The sequence below is a fragment of the Ornithorhynchus anatinus genome, chromosome 19, assembly GCF_004115215.2.
Source record: "Ornithorhynchus anatinus isolate Pmale09 chromosome 19, mOrnAna1.pri.v4, whole genome shotgun sequence".
Taxonomy (NCBI): domain Eukaryota; kingdom Metazoa; phylum Chordata; class Mammalia; order Monotremata; family Ornithorhynchidae; genus Ornithorhynchus; species Ornithorhynchus anatinus.
In genome coordinates this window covers 28,689,822-28,706,034 of record NC_041746.1, presented here as the reverse complement: position 1 = coordinate 28,706,034, position 16,213 = coordinate 28,689,822, and the positions used below count along the sequence as shown (strand labels likewise).

Below are 16,213 nucleotides of genomic sequence, written 5' to 3'. Positions count from 1 at the left end.
AAACTTGAAGATTCAAATAGTTACTTTTGGATAATTGGACAAAAAGAAGCAGTTTAACAAAATAGTGGGCTGCAGACAGGCCCTAAATAATGGTGGTATTTTTTAAACCCTTATTACGCATCAAGCAGTGTACTAGGGTAGATACAAGATAATCAGGTCAGGTACTGTGCCCACATCTCAGTGGGCTCCCAGCTTTAATATCTCCTCCCTCTTCAGATTTTTATGATTACTAGGAATTTTCCCAGTCCTTTACCCACTTGCAATTTTGTTTGGACAATTGAGGATCCTCAAAAATGTATGTTTCTCTTGGCTTGGCTTTGATCTCGGCAATCTTTTTAAGGTTCCTCTCTCTAACGAATTGGGCAAGATACTTCACTTCTCTGTGCCTCAGTTACTTCAACTGTAAAATGGGGATTAAGACTGTGAGCCCCATGTGAAGCGTGGATTGGGTCCAATCTGATTCTTGTATCTACCCCAGCGCTTAATACAGTGCCTGGCACATAGTAAGCACTTAACAAATGTCTTTTAATTAAAAAAAAAAACTATTAGCATCATTTTTCAGAGGGGCATCAGGAATACAGTTTGTGCTTCTTAAGTAAAACCACCTAAAACCCCGCCTTCAGCTGGTCTGCCAGACCTGATTTTTTTACGGCAAATATGATTTGGGCTCCGATTTCAGAAATCCCCTTCAGTGTCAACCTTCCTCTTTTTATCTAGGTGAGCAGTAGATCATCCAGCCCCAGTGTCAGAATGATCACCACCTCAGGACCAACGTCGGAGAAGCCAGCCCGCGGCCACCCTTGGACACCTGATGATTCTGCAGGTGATCCACTTGTTTCTCTGGTCTTAACTTAGGGTGTCCAGGGAGGGAGTCATTGTTTCTCTTCCAGAAGTGTTACTTGAGTGAACAGAGCCTTGAATTAAGGGAAGAGTAGTTTATGTGTTTTGGTTAAGTGATCTAAGTAACCATCAGATTAGAGCCCTGTGAGGGCCAGATGTGCCTAAGGGATCCTGTCCCCTCCTGCTAAATTCATGTGGGCTCAGATGTCCTCCAACCGCTTCCAGTCTTCTGATGAAGCCACGAGGCCTGGTGGAAAGAGTGCGGGCCTGGGAATCAGAGGATGTGGGTTCTGATCCTCGCTCTGCCACTGGCTTTCTGTGTGAGCTTGGACAACTCACTTCATTTCTCTGGGCTTCCGTTTCCTTGTCTGTAAAATGGGGATTCAATATCCGTTTTCCCTCCCCCTTGGAGTGTGAGCCCCATGAGGGTCAGGGACTCTGATCTGGTTATGTGTATCCTCCCCAGTGTTTAGAACCTTGATTAGCATATAGTAAGCACTTAGCAAATATTAATAATAATTTCAGGCTGTGGGGAGATGATAAAAGTTCACTTGCCCAGTGGCCAGACTACAGCTCTCCTGGACAGTGAGTGAAAGTTCAGCAGAGGCACTAGACCTATTCCCTGCCCATAGGGAGTTCATACACTCCCCAGCAGCCTTTTGGAGTGTGGCAGGGAGGAGCCTGACACCATCATTACCTATTTTGGGCAAGATTCCAGGAAAAATCCAGCCCGTTAGGGACAGTGGCTCAACAATCAAGCTGTAAAACTGGCCTTACGAACATTAAGAACTCTTATCCCCATTTTTGTTTCCATAATTTGAAGATGGAGTTGCAGATAGCCTGTAATTTGCAGAAAGTTTTCAATTAGACCTAAAGTACAGCCTTCCTATTTCAGGCAGGGAATGTCCTTTTATAGCTCCTACTCTTCGTGATGGGAGAAGAGCTGGCAGCACCTAATTTTCTGAGTATGAAAGGTCTTCTAAAGATTTCTATGGTTTTAATGTCTGATTTAAGGAATCAACTAATCGTGTAATTAAGGGAGGAGATTTAGTTATAAACAACCTACCTGGTCTGGCTTAGGTATGTTCTTCATTGCATTTTCATAGAGACAATTATGTAATACCCAAGAATGTCCCATGAAATCAGGACATCTTGAAGGGAGCTTGGCTCTTCTGCCAGGAGATTCGTCCTTTCCCCTGAATGGTCTGTTTTAGCCCTAAATAGTTCTGTGGGAGGCATTGGATTGATGGGATTTTGGTGGTGGTTTTGATTCCCCCACACTCAGCTCTCGCAAGCCATTAATTCATTGTCCTATTTATTGAGTGCTTACTATGTGCAGAGCACCGTACTAAGTGCTTGGGAGAGGATAATAGGACAATAAACAGACACATTCCCTGCCCACAATGTTAATGATTGCTTGAAGGCCATTGAAGCAGTTGAGCGCTCCCTCGTGCTGACAGAGAATCAGTGAACACCTGCTTCCAGTCTTTCCTTAATTGGGAGAAAATGTGTTTGCAAGTGTGGTCATCACTAACTAGGATTAGACCGATCTCTTCTGTGTTTGGCCATTGGGCATAAGTACTGTTCATATTGGAGTGCAGCTAATTGACATGCTTGGCCTCATGACTTAATTGACAATTATTTCTGCCTTTTCTGTTCCCATGAGTGTCATGCAAGACAACTCTATGTTTAGCAGTGGGTGTGCTCACTGGTTTCAGTGACTTTAAATTTAGTGGGGACAAAATCCGTACAGTTCTTGAACGTAGCTCCTAGCCCAGCCTGCCTCCAGATTTTCCATTCCATCTTTCACTTTCGGTCAGTTTCAGTAGGGCTAGTCAGAGGCTAAGTCAGCAGCAGGGACTCGGACCAGAGGGTATGTTACCGAGCAAATTTACCTCCGTTCATTTTGCGGCGTTTCCATGCATCGCACAGTCACTGGTGTCTGGGTGATCCCTTTGGTTTGGCGTAATGCAACATCCAGTGTTGGTTTGCTTATCTTGTTTCTAATCTAAGGTTAGAAGAGCATGGTTCCATTGCTGTTGTGGGCTTTCTGTATATAATTGATCTCAGCCAAAAGGGAAAAAAAATGTTTCAATTTCAGATACAAATGGATCCGATAACTCTATCCCAATGGCCTATCTCACCCTGGATCATCAATTGCAGGTGACAGTTTTATTCTCACCCATTGCGAAAGTCCCCCATTTGTGTTTTTTTTTACCATTTTAAGAATCGGTTCTCATTTTTCTCTTCAGCAGTGGCAGTAGTGATGTCTCATAGCTGTTGTGTGTTGAGTTCCGTTTATATTAGTCCTTAACTTTTATTCAATGGATACAATTGCCGGTTTAATGTGGATGGTCAAAAATAACAGAACAAGAATGAAGACGATTGATTTTAAGAGCAGCCAAACTTGTTGTAGTCTGGAGTGAGAAACGATCTGGTAAAAGTAATAGAATTTAGAATGTGCAAATTGTAATCATCTTGTCCCAGAAGGGAAAGCTTGTATTTTCATTCAAACCATTTATTCTCTTCCCTTTTTGAGTAATCAAAGCTCTGTGATGAGCCTGACTTGTGGGTTCTCAGTGTGTTTTTACTTTAGTCTCCACTCCCTGACAGAACTAAAGGTGACTCAGAGTATCCAGAATATAACGAGGGTCAGTGGCTCTACCCCTCATCTTTTGGGGTGATGTGAGTAATTTGACAACCAGAAATTGAATTCCCAGAGATCTGTTGATCAATGCTCTGCGTGGCAAAGGAAATGTTAAAGCAACAAATGTAAATTTCAGTCGTGAGTCAGCTTTGGCCACCATTTACTAAACGTTTCCAGGACGTGGTTTCACACCTGTTTCTAAAAGCTTTCTTGTTTATGCAATCCTAGCAAAGATGTATTTATTAGTTACATTCTAGCAGACTAGATTTTGAGGTTGTATTTGATTAGTTTTTAACATGTCTGATTTATTTTCAGCCTCTTGCACCATGCCCAAACTCCAAAGAATCTATGGCTGTGTTTGAACAGCATTGTAAAATGGCACAAGAATATATGAAAGTGCAGACAGAAATCGCCCTACTGTTGCAGAGAAAGTAAGTCGTTATCATCTTGGTTAGTTTTCCAGCTCACAGGTTTCTTGTAAATGTGTCATCTCAGATTCTCATTTTGGGTCAGAAGCTATTCACACTGTTTCATGGTAGCCCAAAGATTTGTTTTCAAACGTCTTCAGCCTCTCTTACCAATATTATCAGAGAAAAGTGAGTTGAGCATTGGGCCTTCAAGAGAAGGTAGTTCTGGATTTCAAAAATAGGCTGATTTGGGAACTATAATCTGAAGTGAGAATTGGGAGCATTTAGGGTTGGGGGGTTTTACACATCCAGGTTTGTCTGTCTGTCTCTGTCTCTTTCTCCCTTGTCTCCCCATCTCTGTCTCTGTATCATTGTCTCCCTTGTCTCTCCCTCTTTATCAATCTCTTCCCCCCACCCACCATGTTAGGAGAAGCAAAACTAAATACCTGGCATCTGAAACAGTTGTCCTAGGTTTCACTCTTTCAATTTTGTGATTTTTTTTTAAATGAACAATTTTTATTGGATGCCTACCAGGGAGTCTGTTAATCTAAAGTAAAAGTGTATGAAATCTATATTTAATAGATGTTAAGGAAAAGGAACAGGAAAATAATTCCTTAGCTGGAACAAATTATTTTTAACCCAGATGCATTAGGACAGGCATAAATTTATATATAACGCTTCAAAGAGAAGGATCTTGTTTCCTTCCTAATTAAGTGGTATGTTTTAAAGAATAAAAATGTTTGTGTTGAACAGCGTCTTTTGAAATGCAGTAATTTGTATTAGTGCTGGAATGGATTTAGTTGTCTAGCGTTGTGCGTCAGATTTGGATTTTAGTGGTAAAATCAAAGGTATTAGACTCCCTTAACCATCACCTCCCCGCCATGTTTTCAAAGGCCAGTCAGTAGGATGTCTCTAGCCTGTAAGCTCCATGTAGACAGGGATTGTGTCTGTCTACCCTTCTGCTTTGTATTCTAAGCGCTTAGTACAGTGTCCTGCACACACTGAGTGCTCAAGAAATACTGCTGATTCATAAATACCATCAATTGCTCTCCCCTTCCTGGGAGAAGAACATCACCAGATAGAACCCACGAAGATCCTGCCCAATTGTCAGTACTCAGTGAGAGTATCCCTTATGAGGTTTGGTTTAGTGATTGCCTCCTAACTACTAATTCCAAAGAACGGTTTTCTTTGGAAAAAATTAGCATTTATCTTAGAATTTAAGACAGATAAATCATCTTTAAGCTGGCAGATTCTAAATTCTACTTGATTCCTGGACTGAACCACATGAGTCAAATTTTATCTGGAGATGCTAATAGCAGCCGTTAGAATGTTGTGGATGTTTAAACTGTCTAATATTTGTATTATGTGGTATTCCTTCTAGGCAAGAGCTAGTAGCAGAACTGGACCAGGATGAAAAAGATCAGCAAAACACATCTCGTCTGGTACAAGAGCATAAAAAGCTTTTAGATGAAAACAAAAGTCTTTCTACATACTTCCAGCAATGCAAAAAACAGCTGGAGGTCATTAGAAGTCAGCAGCAAAAGCGGCAAGGCACTTCATGAGTCCCCACACCTCTGAATCGAAAATTGTGCACCGAAAAAGAGACTCTCTTCTTAATCCCTACATCGACAATCCATGAGTGTTACCTTTTTGGGGTGTTTCAAGATTCCGGTGCCTAGATCTGTCTGCTGCATATGGTACACCATATATTTCCTCTGCTCTTACAGCGGACACACAGTTCAACAAAACTCGATGGATAGCCAGAGGTGTCCGTGACTTGAAAAAACAGCAGCACTCACCAGATGTAGTGAACCGGGCTGTGTGTGCGTTTTCCTTGTGACAGCTGACCTAGCGAAAACGAGATAACTCAAAAATGACGGCCAAACGTGAGCTCTTCTTGGATTCCATCTTTGGGGGTTACCTCAGAGCAAAACAAAGTTTGAGAATGATTTTGTTCGTACTTCTCAACTCAAATGGAAAAGGCGTGTTTTGAGATGAAAGCGTGTATCCTACAAGTTAGCCAGGGGGTGTACTTGCTAGAGAAACTGGCGGGGGGGGGGATTTTTTCAAAGGCATTTTTGGTCCCCCCCAGAGGCTCAACAAAAAGCCTGGATCAATCAGACGCTGTTGTCCCCAGTTGGGTGTTTTTGCCCTCATCACTTCTGATCTTCCCTCTGTGTCATAAGGGACTCCACTGCCTTCCTTACTTAGAAAAGAAAGAAACCCTGCCTAACAGACATTGGGCAAGACCTTAATGGGGGCATTGGGGGCAAAACGTCAGGCCTCTTGTTAAAAACAAAAAATAATAAATGTATTTTAAGTGTGTGATTGGAAGTGTGATTGTGTGTTAAGACTTTGAAAGCTTTTGTGCCTCTTGCATCCCGTAAATGAAATTAAAAAGCAAATGGCTCTTACCCAATTTGAATTATCATTCTATCCTGGTTTTCACCAAATAAAAGAACCACCAGTATCTATCCCTAGTGCAGAATATTTGATTTGAATCAAAAGACTCGGACTTGTGAAGTGATGTTTTTTCCTTGCTTCCAAGGAAAATGCCAAAATTGGGAGAGGCCAGGGAGGAGGTGAAAATAAAACAGCTTTCTTCCCCTGATTTATACCTGTAATTCAAACAGTCTGTGTTCCGAGTAAGCTTCCACTAGAAGCTTGCTGGTTTTTTTGACTGAAAAGTAAAAGCTGCTATGCAACCCGTCAACCAAACACGGTGTCAGTACTTTCATTTGCCTTGATTTTGAAGACAGAAGTAATTTGGAGTTATTACAGTAATAAAAGACCATTGAAAACATATAGTTGGGGGCCAAAAGGGCTGTATTTTCTCAGCCGGGGCCGAGTTCAAAACAAGCGAAGGCTTCTCGTGAAAAGGCCATCTCAGCCCCAAGGTCTAATAGTATCGTCCTCCGCGAACAGAAAATAGAAAAAATTTAGGGGTTGTGTCATCAGTGCCAAAAAGATCATCAGAGATTGAGCGGGGATTATTTGCCTTGATTTCAGAGGAACAGTCTAAGCCTATGCCAAATTCCCTGTCACAATATATACAGTAAGTATATAACTCTAATAAAAAATGAAGGACAATTTCTTCCCAAACAGTATCGTTTCTGCTTCACGATGAATCTATTATTGGAAGTCTCTAGGAGTTAAAAACTTACCTCTTGTTCTGTTTAAATAAAGGAGGGCTATCATTCCCAAATCTCACCAGATAATCCGATTAGTTAGCTGAAAAGTGATATGGGGATCAACTTAAGGGCACACGTATTTATAGCAAAATGTAATTGGCAGAGAAAATAACATTAGTATTAGAAATAGTGGATGTTCTAAAGCATCGCTGCTTGCAGACCTCAGTCGGGAGGCTGAAATGGGTTTCCAGACCCTGCCAGCTGTGAGAAGCTCCTTCCCCGTGGGTCCAAATATGACCGTCACTAAGCATGTCAGCTCACTGTGGGCCGGTAATGTGTCTGTTATATTGTGGTATTCGTTAAGTGCTTACTATGTACCAGGCACTGTAGTAAGCGCTGGGGTGGATACAAGCAAATTGGCTCGGACGCAGTCCCTGTCCCACGTCGGGCTCCCAGTCTCTTGGACTCTCCCAAGTGCTTAGTACAGTGCTCTGCACACAGTGCTCAATAAATACAACTGAGGAGCCCCAGGCCTGCTTTTATGGGCTGTTGTTGGCCCTTCCCCAGCCACTGTGCTCAAGACCCACCGCAAGAGTCTCATCCTTTAGATTATGGACAGAATCACTTGAGAATCAAAATTGCGACGTTTTGCGGAAGGTTAACACTAGCGTCTCGTCAGACTCTCCAATCCGAAATTATACAGAGCCGGGGCTTAAATGGGTTTGAGTTTACATTAAATTCCTTGTACGCTGAAGGCCAAACTCAAGGAAAATTCAACTCCAATTCTCTGATTGTTGTTCTGCATAAACGTTGCTCGGGTCCTTGGAAAGGTAGGGGCAGGTGGTGAAAATCCCCTTTTAGATGGAAAATCCTCCACCCCTCCACCACCACACCTTTTCTGGGAGTTGCTGACAAAGAGTAAGTCTGATGTTGAGTTTTCTTGTCTCTGTAGCATATGGAGCCTGGGAGACTGTTCCGTAAATGACCGACAGCAGCCAGTCGGACCAGGACGTGAGGTTAGCTGGGGCCTGAATAATCCACAGACCGGCTTGCCAACCCCTGGATAAATGAAGTTATTTATTCTTTATTAAGTTCTCACCACCTAACTTTGTTGTTTTTTTAAACAACACTTGCCCTAGTTCCACTGTAGCAGCCTGGATGAGGCGCGGCTTGTACCTCAGTGAGATGGATAAATCAGCGGTGGCATTGATTGAGCCAGACAGAATGAACACAATATTCATTCGCCTTAGAGTAGCATTGGTGTGTGTTAAGGGGACTTGTGTGGCAGTTGTTTACAAATGTTATCCTTGTCTTTTGTTGGAATGTTTTGGAGTGTATACCCTGTACGCCTAACTCTCCCTTTGGTGTCAGGAAATAGAAACATCTTTTATTTGTTTCTGGGCCAGCTTCTTTCCCCTCATTTTTGACCTCCTAGTGCCATTTGGAATATTTTATGTAAGATATTGGATAAATAAAGTATGCCTCTATATTCAGTGTGATTCTTTTTTTTCCCCTCAGATATACATTTTAGTAGGGGGTCTTTTTTTAAGAAAAGTTGTAGACTAATTCATAACTTGTACTTAAACACTGAATGATTTCATGTGACTCAGGAGCGAGCCAGGAGGCTTTCCGCCTGCATCGGTGTCTGTACATTACCCAGGATCTAAGAAAAGAAGTGCCGATAGATTGGGCCCGCTCTCTTCCCCACAGTGACTTGTCATTTTCAGGAGGCCTTGGCTCCACTGCCCTGAATGAATCAATGGCTTTTATGGAGGCCTACTGTGTGCACAGCATTGTACTAAGCACTTGGGAAAGAACAATATAAGAGAGTTGGTAGGCACATTTGCTATATAAAGGTAAGGAAATTCAAGGAAATATAGAATAAAACTAGCACTATTTAAGTCATCTGTTGTGATACAAAGGTTTTCAAATGGAGAGGAAAGATTCCGCTTAGTGTCTTAAGTAAAAAGATTAGCATTAGCAGGCTCCCTGAGGCATTTTCAATATGTTTGAAGATGTTTAAGATCATTATTTTACATGCCAAGAATTTGTTGATTTAAATTAACATGTAATCCCTTCCAGCATTTGCCTTCTACAAACAATATCTAAAGGCCGGAATCATTTTACATCCCTCTCTGTTTTAGTAAGGTAGGAAGAGGTTGTGAGACTTGACCAAAAACAAATCAGTCAGTCAACAGTATTGAGTGCACACTGTGTGCAGGGCACTGAACTAAGCACTTAGGATAATATGATATAGCAATAGACCCAATCCTTGCCCTCAAAGAGTATAGTCTAGAACAAATAGAAATGGAAAGCAGGGCTGACCTTACTGATGTCTGCAGTCTTTTTCAAAGAAGCAGTATGGCCTTGTGGAAAGAACAGAAGCTTGGGAGTCAAGAGACCTGGGTTCTAATCCTGATTTTCTGCCACTTGCTTGCTGAATGGCCTTGACAAGTCATTTAGCTTCCCCATACCTCACATTACTCATTTGTAAATGGGGATTAAATACCTGTTCTCCCTCCCACTTAGACTGTGAGCTCCATGTGGGATGGGGACTGTGTCCATCCTGGTTATGTTGGTTATCTACCCCAGTGCTTAGCACAGTGCTTGGCTACTTAAATGATACAGGTATTACTTTTAGAAAATGTAGCTCTGAAGGTCTCAAGAGTTTCAACTGGAGTAATCCTCCATTGTATGCCCCACTTCAAGTGCCATATCCACTCACTATCTCCCAGCCTGTCTAGTCCCCTACCCGTTTTTATGGTATTAAGATATTACCATATGCCAGACACTGTACTAAGCACTGGGGTAGATATGAGCTAATAATAATAATAATTGTGGTATTTAAGTGTCTACTATGTGCCAGGCACTGTAACAAGTGCTGGGGTGGATGCAATCAGATCTGATTGGACATACTCCTTGTCCCACGTGGGGCTCACAGTCTTAATTCCCATTTTACAGATGATGGAACTGAGGCACAGAGAAGTGAAGTGACTTGCCCAAGGTCACACAGGAGACCAGTGGCAGAGTGGGGATTAGAACCCAGATCCTGACTCCCAGGTCCATACTCTATCATCTAGGCCAGGCTGCTCTTCTAGACTGTAAGATCATTGTGGGCAGGGAATGTGTCTGTCTATTGTTATACTGTACTCTCCTAAGCGCTTAATACAGTGCTCTGCACACAGTAAGCGCTCAATAAAGATGCTAGACTGACTGCTCCCCCTCACACACTGATGCATTAATCTGTTTCAGCAAGTGAGTCAGTGAGCCCAGCCTAAACTTTCAGAGCAATCAACACAAGCTACCACTAGAGGATCGTGTCCATTAGCAATATATTGGTTTTTATTTAAATTGTACTTCCTTCTCTTCGGCCCACCCCACTACACCCCATTTTTGTTTTTTCAAACTCTTTTAAGCTAGTTGGCAATAAACTCTCCCTCCAAAATGAGCAGTTATTCAACTGGTGAGTTGCATCCCATTTTAAACTGGCAAACAATAAAATGGAGTCTTTCTGCTGTAATTGAATAGTCAGTCATAATGGTTAAGTACTGGGACAGGATAATTGCTTTCTGAAATGTGCAAAATTGGACCTTTTAGGATAGCTTGAAAGGGGAAAGTATCTCCTGAGCTTACTGTAGGCCCTTTCCAGTACCTGAGGTGGGGTTTTACAGCAGCGACCAAATGATTCTCTGATTTATTTCAACCGAACGTGCAATAGAGAAATGAAAGACCTGAGAAAAATTGGACCAGCTTACTTTGTTCCAGAGACCTCTGGCCCAAGAACTTGGATGAAAAAACAATTTATGCTGCTAATGGTTAATGCAGTTCCACCCACACTCTGCTTGCTCCCTTAACCAAGACACCCAAAATTCACTCGACAGAGAAATGGCTGTCTGAAGCTTAGATTCTGCAGTGTTGCTCTGCTGAAGTTCTCTAAATTAAGTTAAGGGAATATGGAACTTGGCTTTCAAGGGAGACTTGGAATGGTGTTTCTTAAAGCAATTGGTTGTGTCTTTTACCTTGGGAGTTTCCCCTTTTTTTATGGTGTTTGTGATGCACTGTACTAAGCACTGGGATAATAAATACAGGCTAATCAGGCAGAACGCAGTCTATGAACCACATGGGACTCACGGTCTTAATCCCCGTTTTATAGATGAGGTAACTGAGGCACAGAGAAGTTGTGACTTGTCCAAAGTCACACAGCAGGCAGTTGGAGGATCCAGAATTAGAACTGAGGTGTTTCTGACCCCTAGGCCATGCTGTTTCTTATGTAAGTCTCTTCACCTTGCAGACTAATTCTCCTTGGAGTGGTCCCACTCTGAGAGAAACAGGACAGAGAATCAATTTATAGGTTCTATTCTGATCTAAAGAAACAGAAGTGGAGAAGGAGGGAGAGGAGGAAGAGGAGTCGACATGAAGGGAGAGATGGAAGAGGAGGAAGAGGTGGAGGTGAAGAAGCTAGAGAAAAGTACCGGAGCAGAAAAGAAGGCAGTGATGGGACGAGCTTGAAAAAAGGCAAAGATGAATTCCTTTTCTCCTAAATGATCAGAGTGAGCAGATTTCAAGGAAAGCACAGTGACTCAGTCTCTGGAGAAGAAAAAAGACTTGAAGAATCTTTGGCAGAAAAGCATCCTCTTGAGAAGAAAGAGTGCCAGGAGGGCACTGTATTTAGATTTGCTCTCTCATCTCACAGCATTTTTTTTTCCTTTCAGATGAAGGCCCCGGCTAATCAAAGGAACTTCAAAGGACTCTGATCTGATGGCAAGAGAAAGTTTGCCAGGATGGCAGCAGTAGCAGCGGCAGCAGCAGCAACCACAAAGAAGAACTAGTTCATTCATGAGACTCTTCGCCTCCTGCCAGAGTAATTGGGGATGGCTGGCTTTTGCGTGTGAATACTGCTTGCGCTCACCTTACTCCAGTGGCAGTAAACAGGTGCCCACTGTTGGTTTACCATCTGGAATCTAGACCCAGCCAAATCTTTCTCTTCAGGATATTGGGGGTGGACTCAGAAGCAGCATGGCATATTGGGATAGAGCACAGACCTGGGAGTCAAAAGGTAATGGGTTCTAATTTCAACTCCACCACTTGTCTGCTGTGTGACCTTGGGTAAGTCCCTTTGCTTTTCTGTACCTCAGTTACCTCACCTGTAAAATGGGAATCGAGACTGTGAGGCCCACTTGGGGCAGGGACTCTGTCCAACCTGTGGCCTTGAGTAAGTCACTTTGCTTTTCTATGCCTTAGCCCTCACCTGTAAAATGGGGATTGAGACTGTGAGTCCCACTTGGGACAGGGACTGTGTCCAACCCGATTTGCTTGTATCCACCCAGTGCTTAGAACAGTACCTGGCACATAGTAAGTGCTATTATTATTATTTTTATTCAGTCTATAGTCCAATGAGCCTCATTTTATCTGATGATGTTGATGATGATGATTGATGATAATATATTTGTTAAGTGCTATGTGCCAAGCACTGTACTAACCACTGGGGAAGGTACAAGGTAATCAGATTGGACATCATCCCTGTCCCACAGGGGGCTCACAGTCTCAGGGGAAGAGAACAGATTTTACAGATGAGAAAACTGAGGTGGGGAAGTAAAGAGTCTCGCCCAAAGTCATGCAGCAGGTGCGAGGCAGAACCAGAATTAGAACCCACATCCTCTGATTCCCAGGTCTGCGCTCTATCCACTAGGCCATGATGCTTTCCCACATTGAGTGGTGAGGTAATAATAATAACAATAATAATAATAATAATGTTGGTATTTGTTAAGCGCTTACTATGTGCAGAGCACTGTTCTAAGCGCTGGCCTTGTATCCGGGGGAAGGAGGAGAGAGCAGAGGGTCTGGATAACCCACCAACAGGATCTTCAAGCAGGATCAGTAATGCCTTTTTTCCAAGAGGTGCTCATCAGTTGAAATTGCAAACTAAAGCCAACTTTTCTTTCCAGCTCAGAAATGCGGAATCGTATCTAGTAATCGTATAAGCAGAATGGAAGCAGAAAGTCTGGCTTTTTAACAAATTATAAACCCAAAGTAGTCAATCAGTCAATTAATGGTATTTATTGAGCACTAACTGTGCCAAAATTTGAATGGATAATAATAACAATAATAATAATTGTGATTTGTGTTAACTACTTACTATGTGCCAAGCACTATACTAAGCACTGGGATAGAGACAATACAGTCAGATCAGACTAGATCCCTGTCCCAGACAGGGCTCACAGTCTAAGATTATTATTTAGGTTCAATTGTGAGTTCCATGTGGGGTAGGGACTGTGTCCGATCTAATAACCTTGCGTCTACCCAAAGGACTTGGCCCATTGTAAGTGTTAATAAATGCCATAATTATTATTTAAACCATATAACTGCCTTGAAAGAGAAAGCGGCAGTCACCTGAGTGTCCTCGAACTCCTCTACATATAAATGGGTGCCTCGTCAGTCTTCGCATCCGAGTTATTTAAGAGGACATAACGGCATTTTATTTTAATGGTAATTGCAATCTCATGCAGAAAATGCCAATGCATAGGCCAAGATGAGAACCATGAGCTTGCAGGATAAAGCACAGCTCCTATTAATGAATTCCAATTTGTAATTCTTTGCACAGTTTGAGATTTGAAAGCTGTGATTAAAATTAATTAGGTTAAGTAAAGTTTGCCCCCCCCCCCTTCCTCCGTGCAGTGCAATCGGAAGACAAATGCAGAAAAAGGTTGGAGGAACCGGCTGTGCTTGGAGGCTTCTCTTCTGGAGAATCAGGGGGACTTCTTTTTTCAGAGGCTGATTACCGTACACCATATCTCAACCAGGGTGTATCTCCTCAAGAAGTTAATTGAACCTTTAAACCCTGCTTCTTCTTACACTAAGGGAGGGGGGGAAGCACTGTCCTCTGCAAATAAGGATGCTAAGCAGATGCAATCAAATGTTTTATCTCAATGGGTCACAGGAAGAAAGCCAGGAGTCTGGTCAAATTTAAGGAGTAGTTGCCCTCCAATTTCAGTGCCAGGAAGGTGGGGGAGGATCCCTGGGGATGTGCCTACTTACCATACTGATTTGTGGCGTGGCCTAGTGGAAAGACCACTGCCTGGGAACTAGAGGACCTGAGTTCTAATTCTGCCACTCGTCCACTGTGTGATCTTGGGCAAGGCACTTAACTTCTGTGTCTCAGTTTCCTCATCTGAAAAATGGGGGTAATGATAATAATGATGGTATTTGTTAAGCACTGTGCCAAGCTCTGTTCTAAGCACTGGGGTAGATACAAGGTTGTCCCCTGTGGGGCTCACAGTCTTAATCCCCATTTTAGAGATGAGGGAACTGGGGCACAGAGAAGTTAAGTGATTTGCTTGAAGTCACATAGCAGATAAGTGGCGGAGTCGCAATTAGAACCCAAAACCTCTGACTCCCAAGCCCGTGCGCTTTCCACTAAGCCACGCTGCTTCAGCCCTATGTGTGACAGGGACTGTGTTCAACCTGATTATCTTGTATCCCTTTAAACTGTAAGCTCATTGTGGGCAGAGAATGTGTACATTTATTGTTATACTCTCCCAAGCACTTAATACGGTGCTCTGCACACAATAAGTGTTCAATAAATATGATGGAATGAATGAAGGAATGAACTGGAAATAGGGAAGATCAGCAGGGCTGAATGGAGAGAGCACAGGACTGGAAGTCGAGAGCCCGAGCAACCCTAAAAGCTGTTGGCAATGGAATTATTTGTTTTTTGATTATGGCATTTATGAAGCGCTTACTGTGTTCCAGGCACTGTATAGTGCACTGGGGTTGATACAAGATAGGTTGGACACAATTCATGTCATGGAACTCACAGTCTCAATCCCCATTTTACAGATGAGGTAACTGAGATGAAGAAAAGTGAAGTGATTTGCCCAAGGTCACCTAACAGACAGGTGGCGGAGCGGGGATTAGAACCCAGGTCCTTCTGACTCCCAGGCCCAGGCTCCGTCCATTAGTCCATGCTGTTTCTCAGAAGGGTTACAGTGGGATTGGCCCTAGGTCTGGAAGAATGAGTCCATTCTGATCCTTCAAATCTTTTAGAATTCAGGCCAGGTTATCTAATGGGTAGCGGTCTCCAAATCACCATTCCAGCCTTTGTTAGGCCTTTCTTGAAGGATCCCGAGTGAAAAGGGGTAGAAGAGGAAGAAGCAGCATGGCCTAGTTGAAAGTACCCAGGTCTGGGAGTCAGAGTCCTGGGTTCTAATCCCAGCTCCACCACTTTCCTGCTGCGTGACCTCGGACAAGTCACTTTACTTCTGTTTCCTCAGTTGTAGAATGGGGATTCAACACTTGTTCTCCCTTCTATTTAGACTGAGAGCCCTGTGTGGGACAAGGGGCTGTGTCCACACTGGTTAAATAATAATAATAATAATAACGTTGGTATTTGTTAAGCGCTTACTATGTGCAGGGCACTGTTCTAAGCACTGGGGGAGATACAGGGTCATCAGGTTGTCCCACGTGAGACTCACAGTTAATCCCCATTTTACAGATGAGGTAACTGAGGCACAGAGAAGTTAAATGACTTGCCCACAGTCACACAGCTGACAAGTAGCAGAGCCGGGAGTCGAACCCATGACCCCTGACTCCGAAGCCCAGGCTCTTTCCACGGAGCCATGCTGCTTCCCTTAAAGTGTACCCATGCTTAGTACAGTGCCTGGTACGTAGAGCTTAACAAGTACCGTAAAGCAAAACAAACAAAGAGGAGGAAGAGAAGGAGGAAGAGGAAGGGAAGAAGTCCAAAAGGATAAGGAAAGGGAGAATGAGGAGGGGGCAGTGGAGAAAGAAGGGCAAGAAGACGCAAGGGAGGGAAGGAGGAGGAAGGAAGAAGAGGATGGGTTAACAACTCTAGAATTTGATCCTTAGAACAGGTCAACACATCCAGAATTAGTTGACCTTTAGAACATGATGCAAGGACCTATTTGTTTATGATGGCTTTTTCCTGAATGATGAACTGAATTTATTTATAGGTTTTTGGCTAGGAAAAGGGAGATAGAAGTTTATTGTGCCCATGGGTTCCCCAACACCTCCTTCATCATACACACAAATAGGCCCACACACACATCCACACAAATAGACATATAAACACACCCAAATAGACACACATAAAAATAGACACATAGGCGCACTTGCTCTTCATTTGAGGGGTCAAATTACCATTCTTTGACAATGGGGATAATACCTGATAA

The 16,213-nt window shown here is 42.9% G+C and overlaps 1 protein-coding gene across 3 annotated transcripts in view; it reads left to right on the top strand.

The window, feature by feature from the left end:
• Positions 1-6,612, top strand: part of MAP3K7 (mitogen-activated protein kinase kinase kinase 7) — a 41,218-nt gene extending 34,606 nt beyond the window's left edge. For all 3 annotated transcript variants that reach the window (XM_029047091.2, XM_029047092.2, XM_029047093.2), the window contains 4 exons: positions 718-823; positions 2,942-3,003; positions 3,803-3,918; positions 5,276-6,612. In XM_029047091.2, the coding sequence (XP_028902924.1) occupies positions 718-823; positions 2,942-3,003; positions 3,803-3,918; positions 5,276-5,456 (465 nt within the window). In that variant the 3' untranslated portion in view covers positions 5,457-6,612. The remainder of the gene's footprint in view (positions 1-717; positions 824-2,941; positions 3,004-3,802; positions 3,919-5,275) is intronic.
• Positions 6,613-16,213: the final 9,601 nt, after the last annotated feature.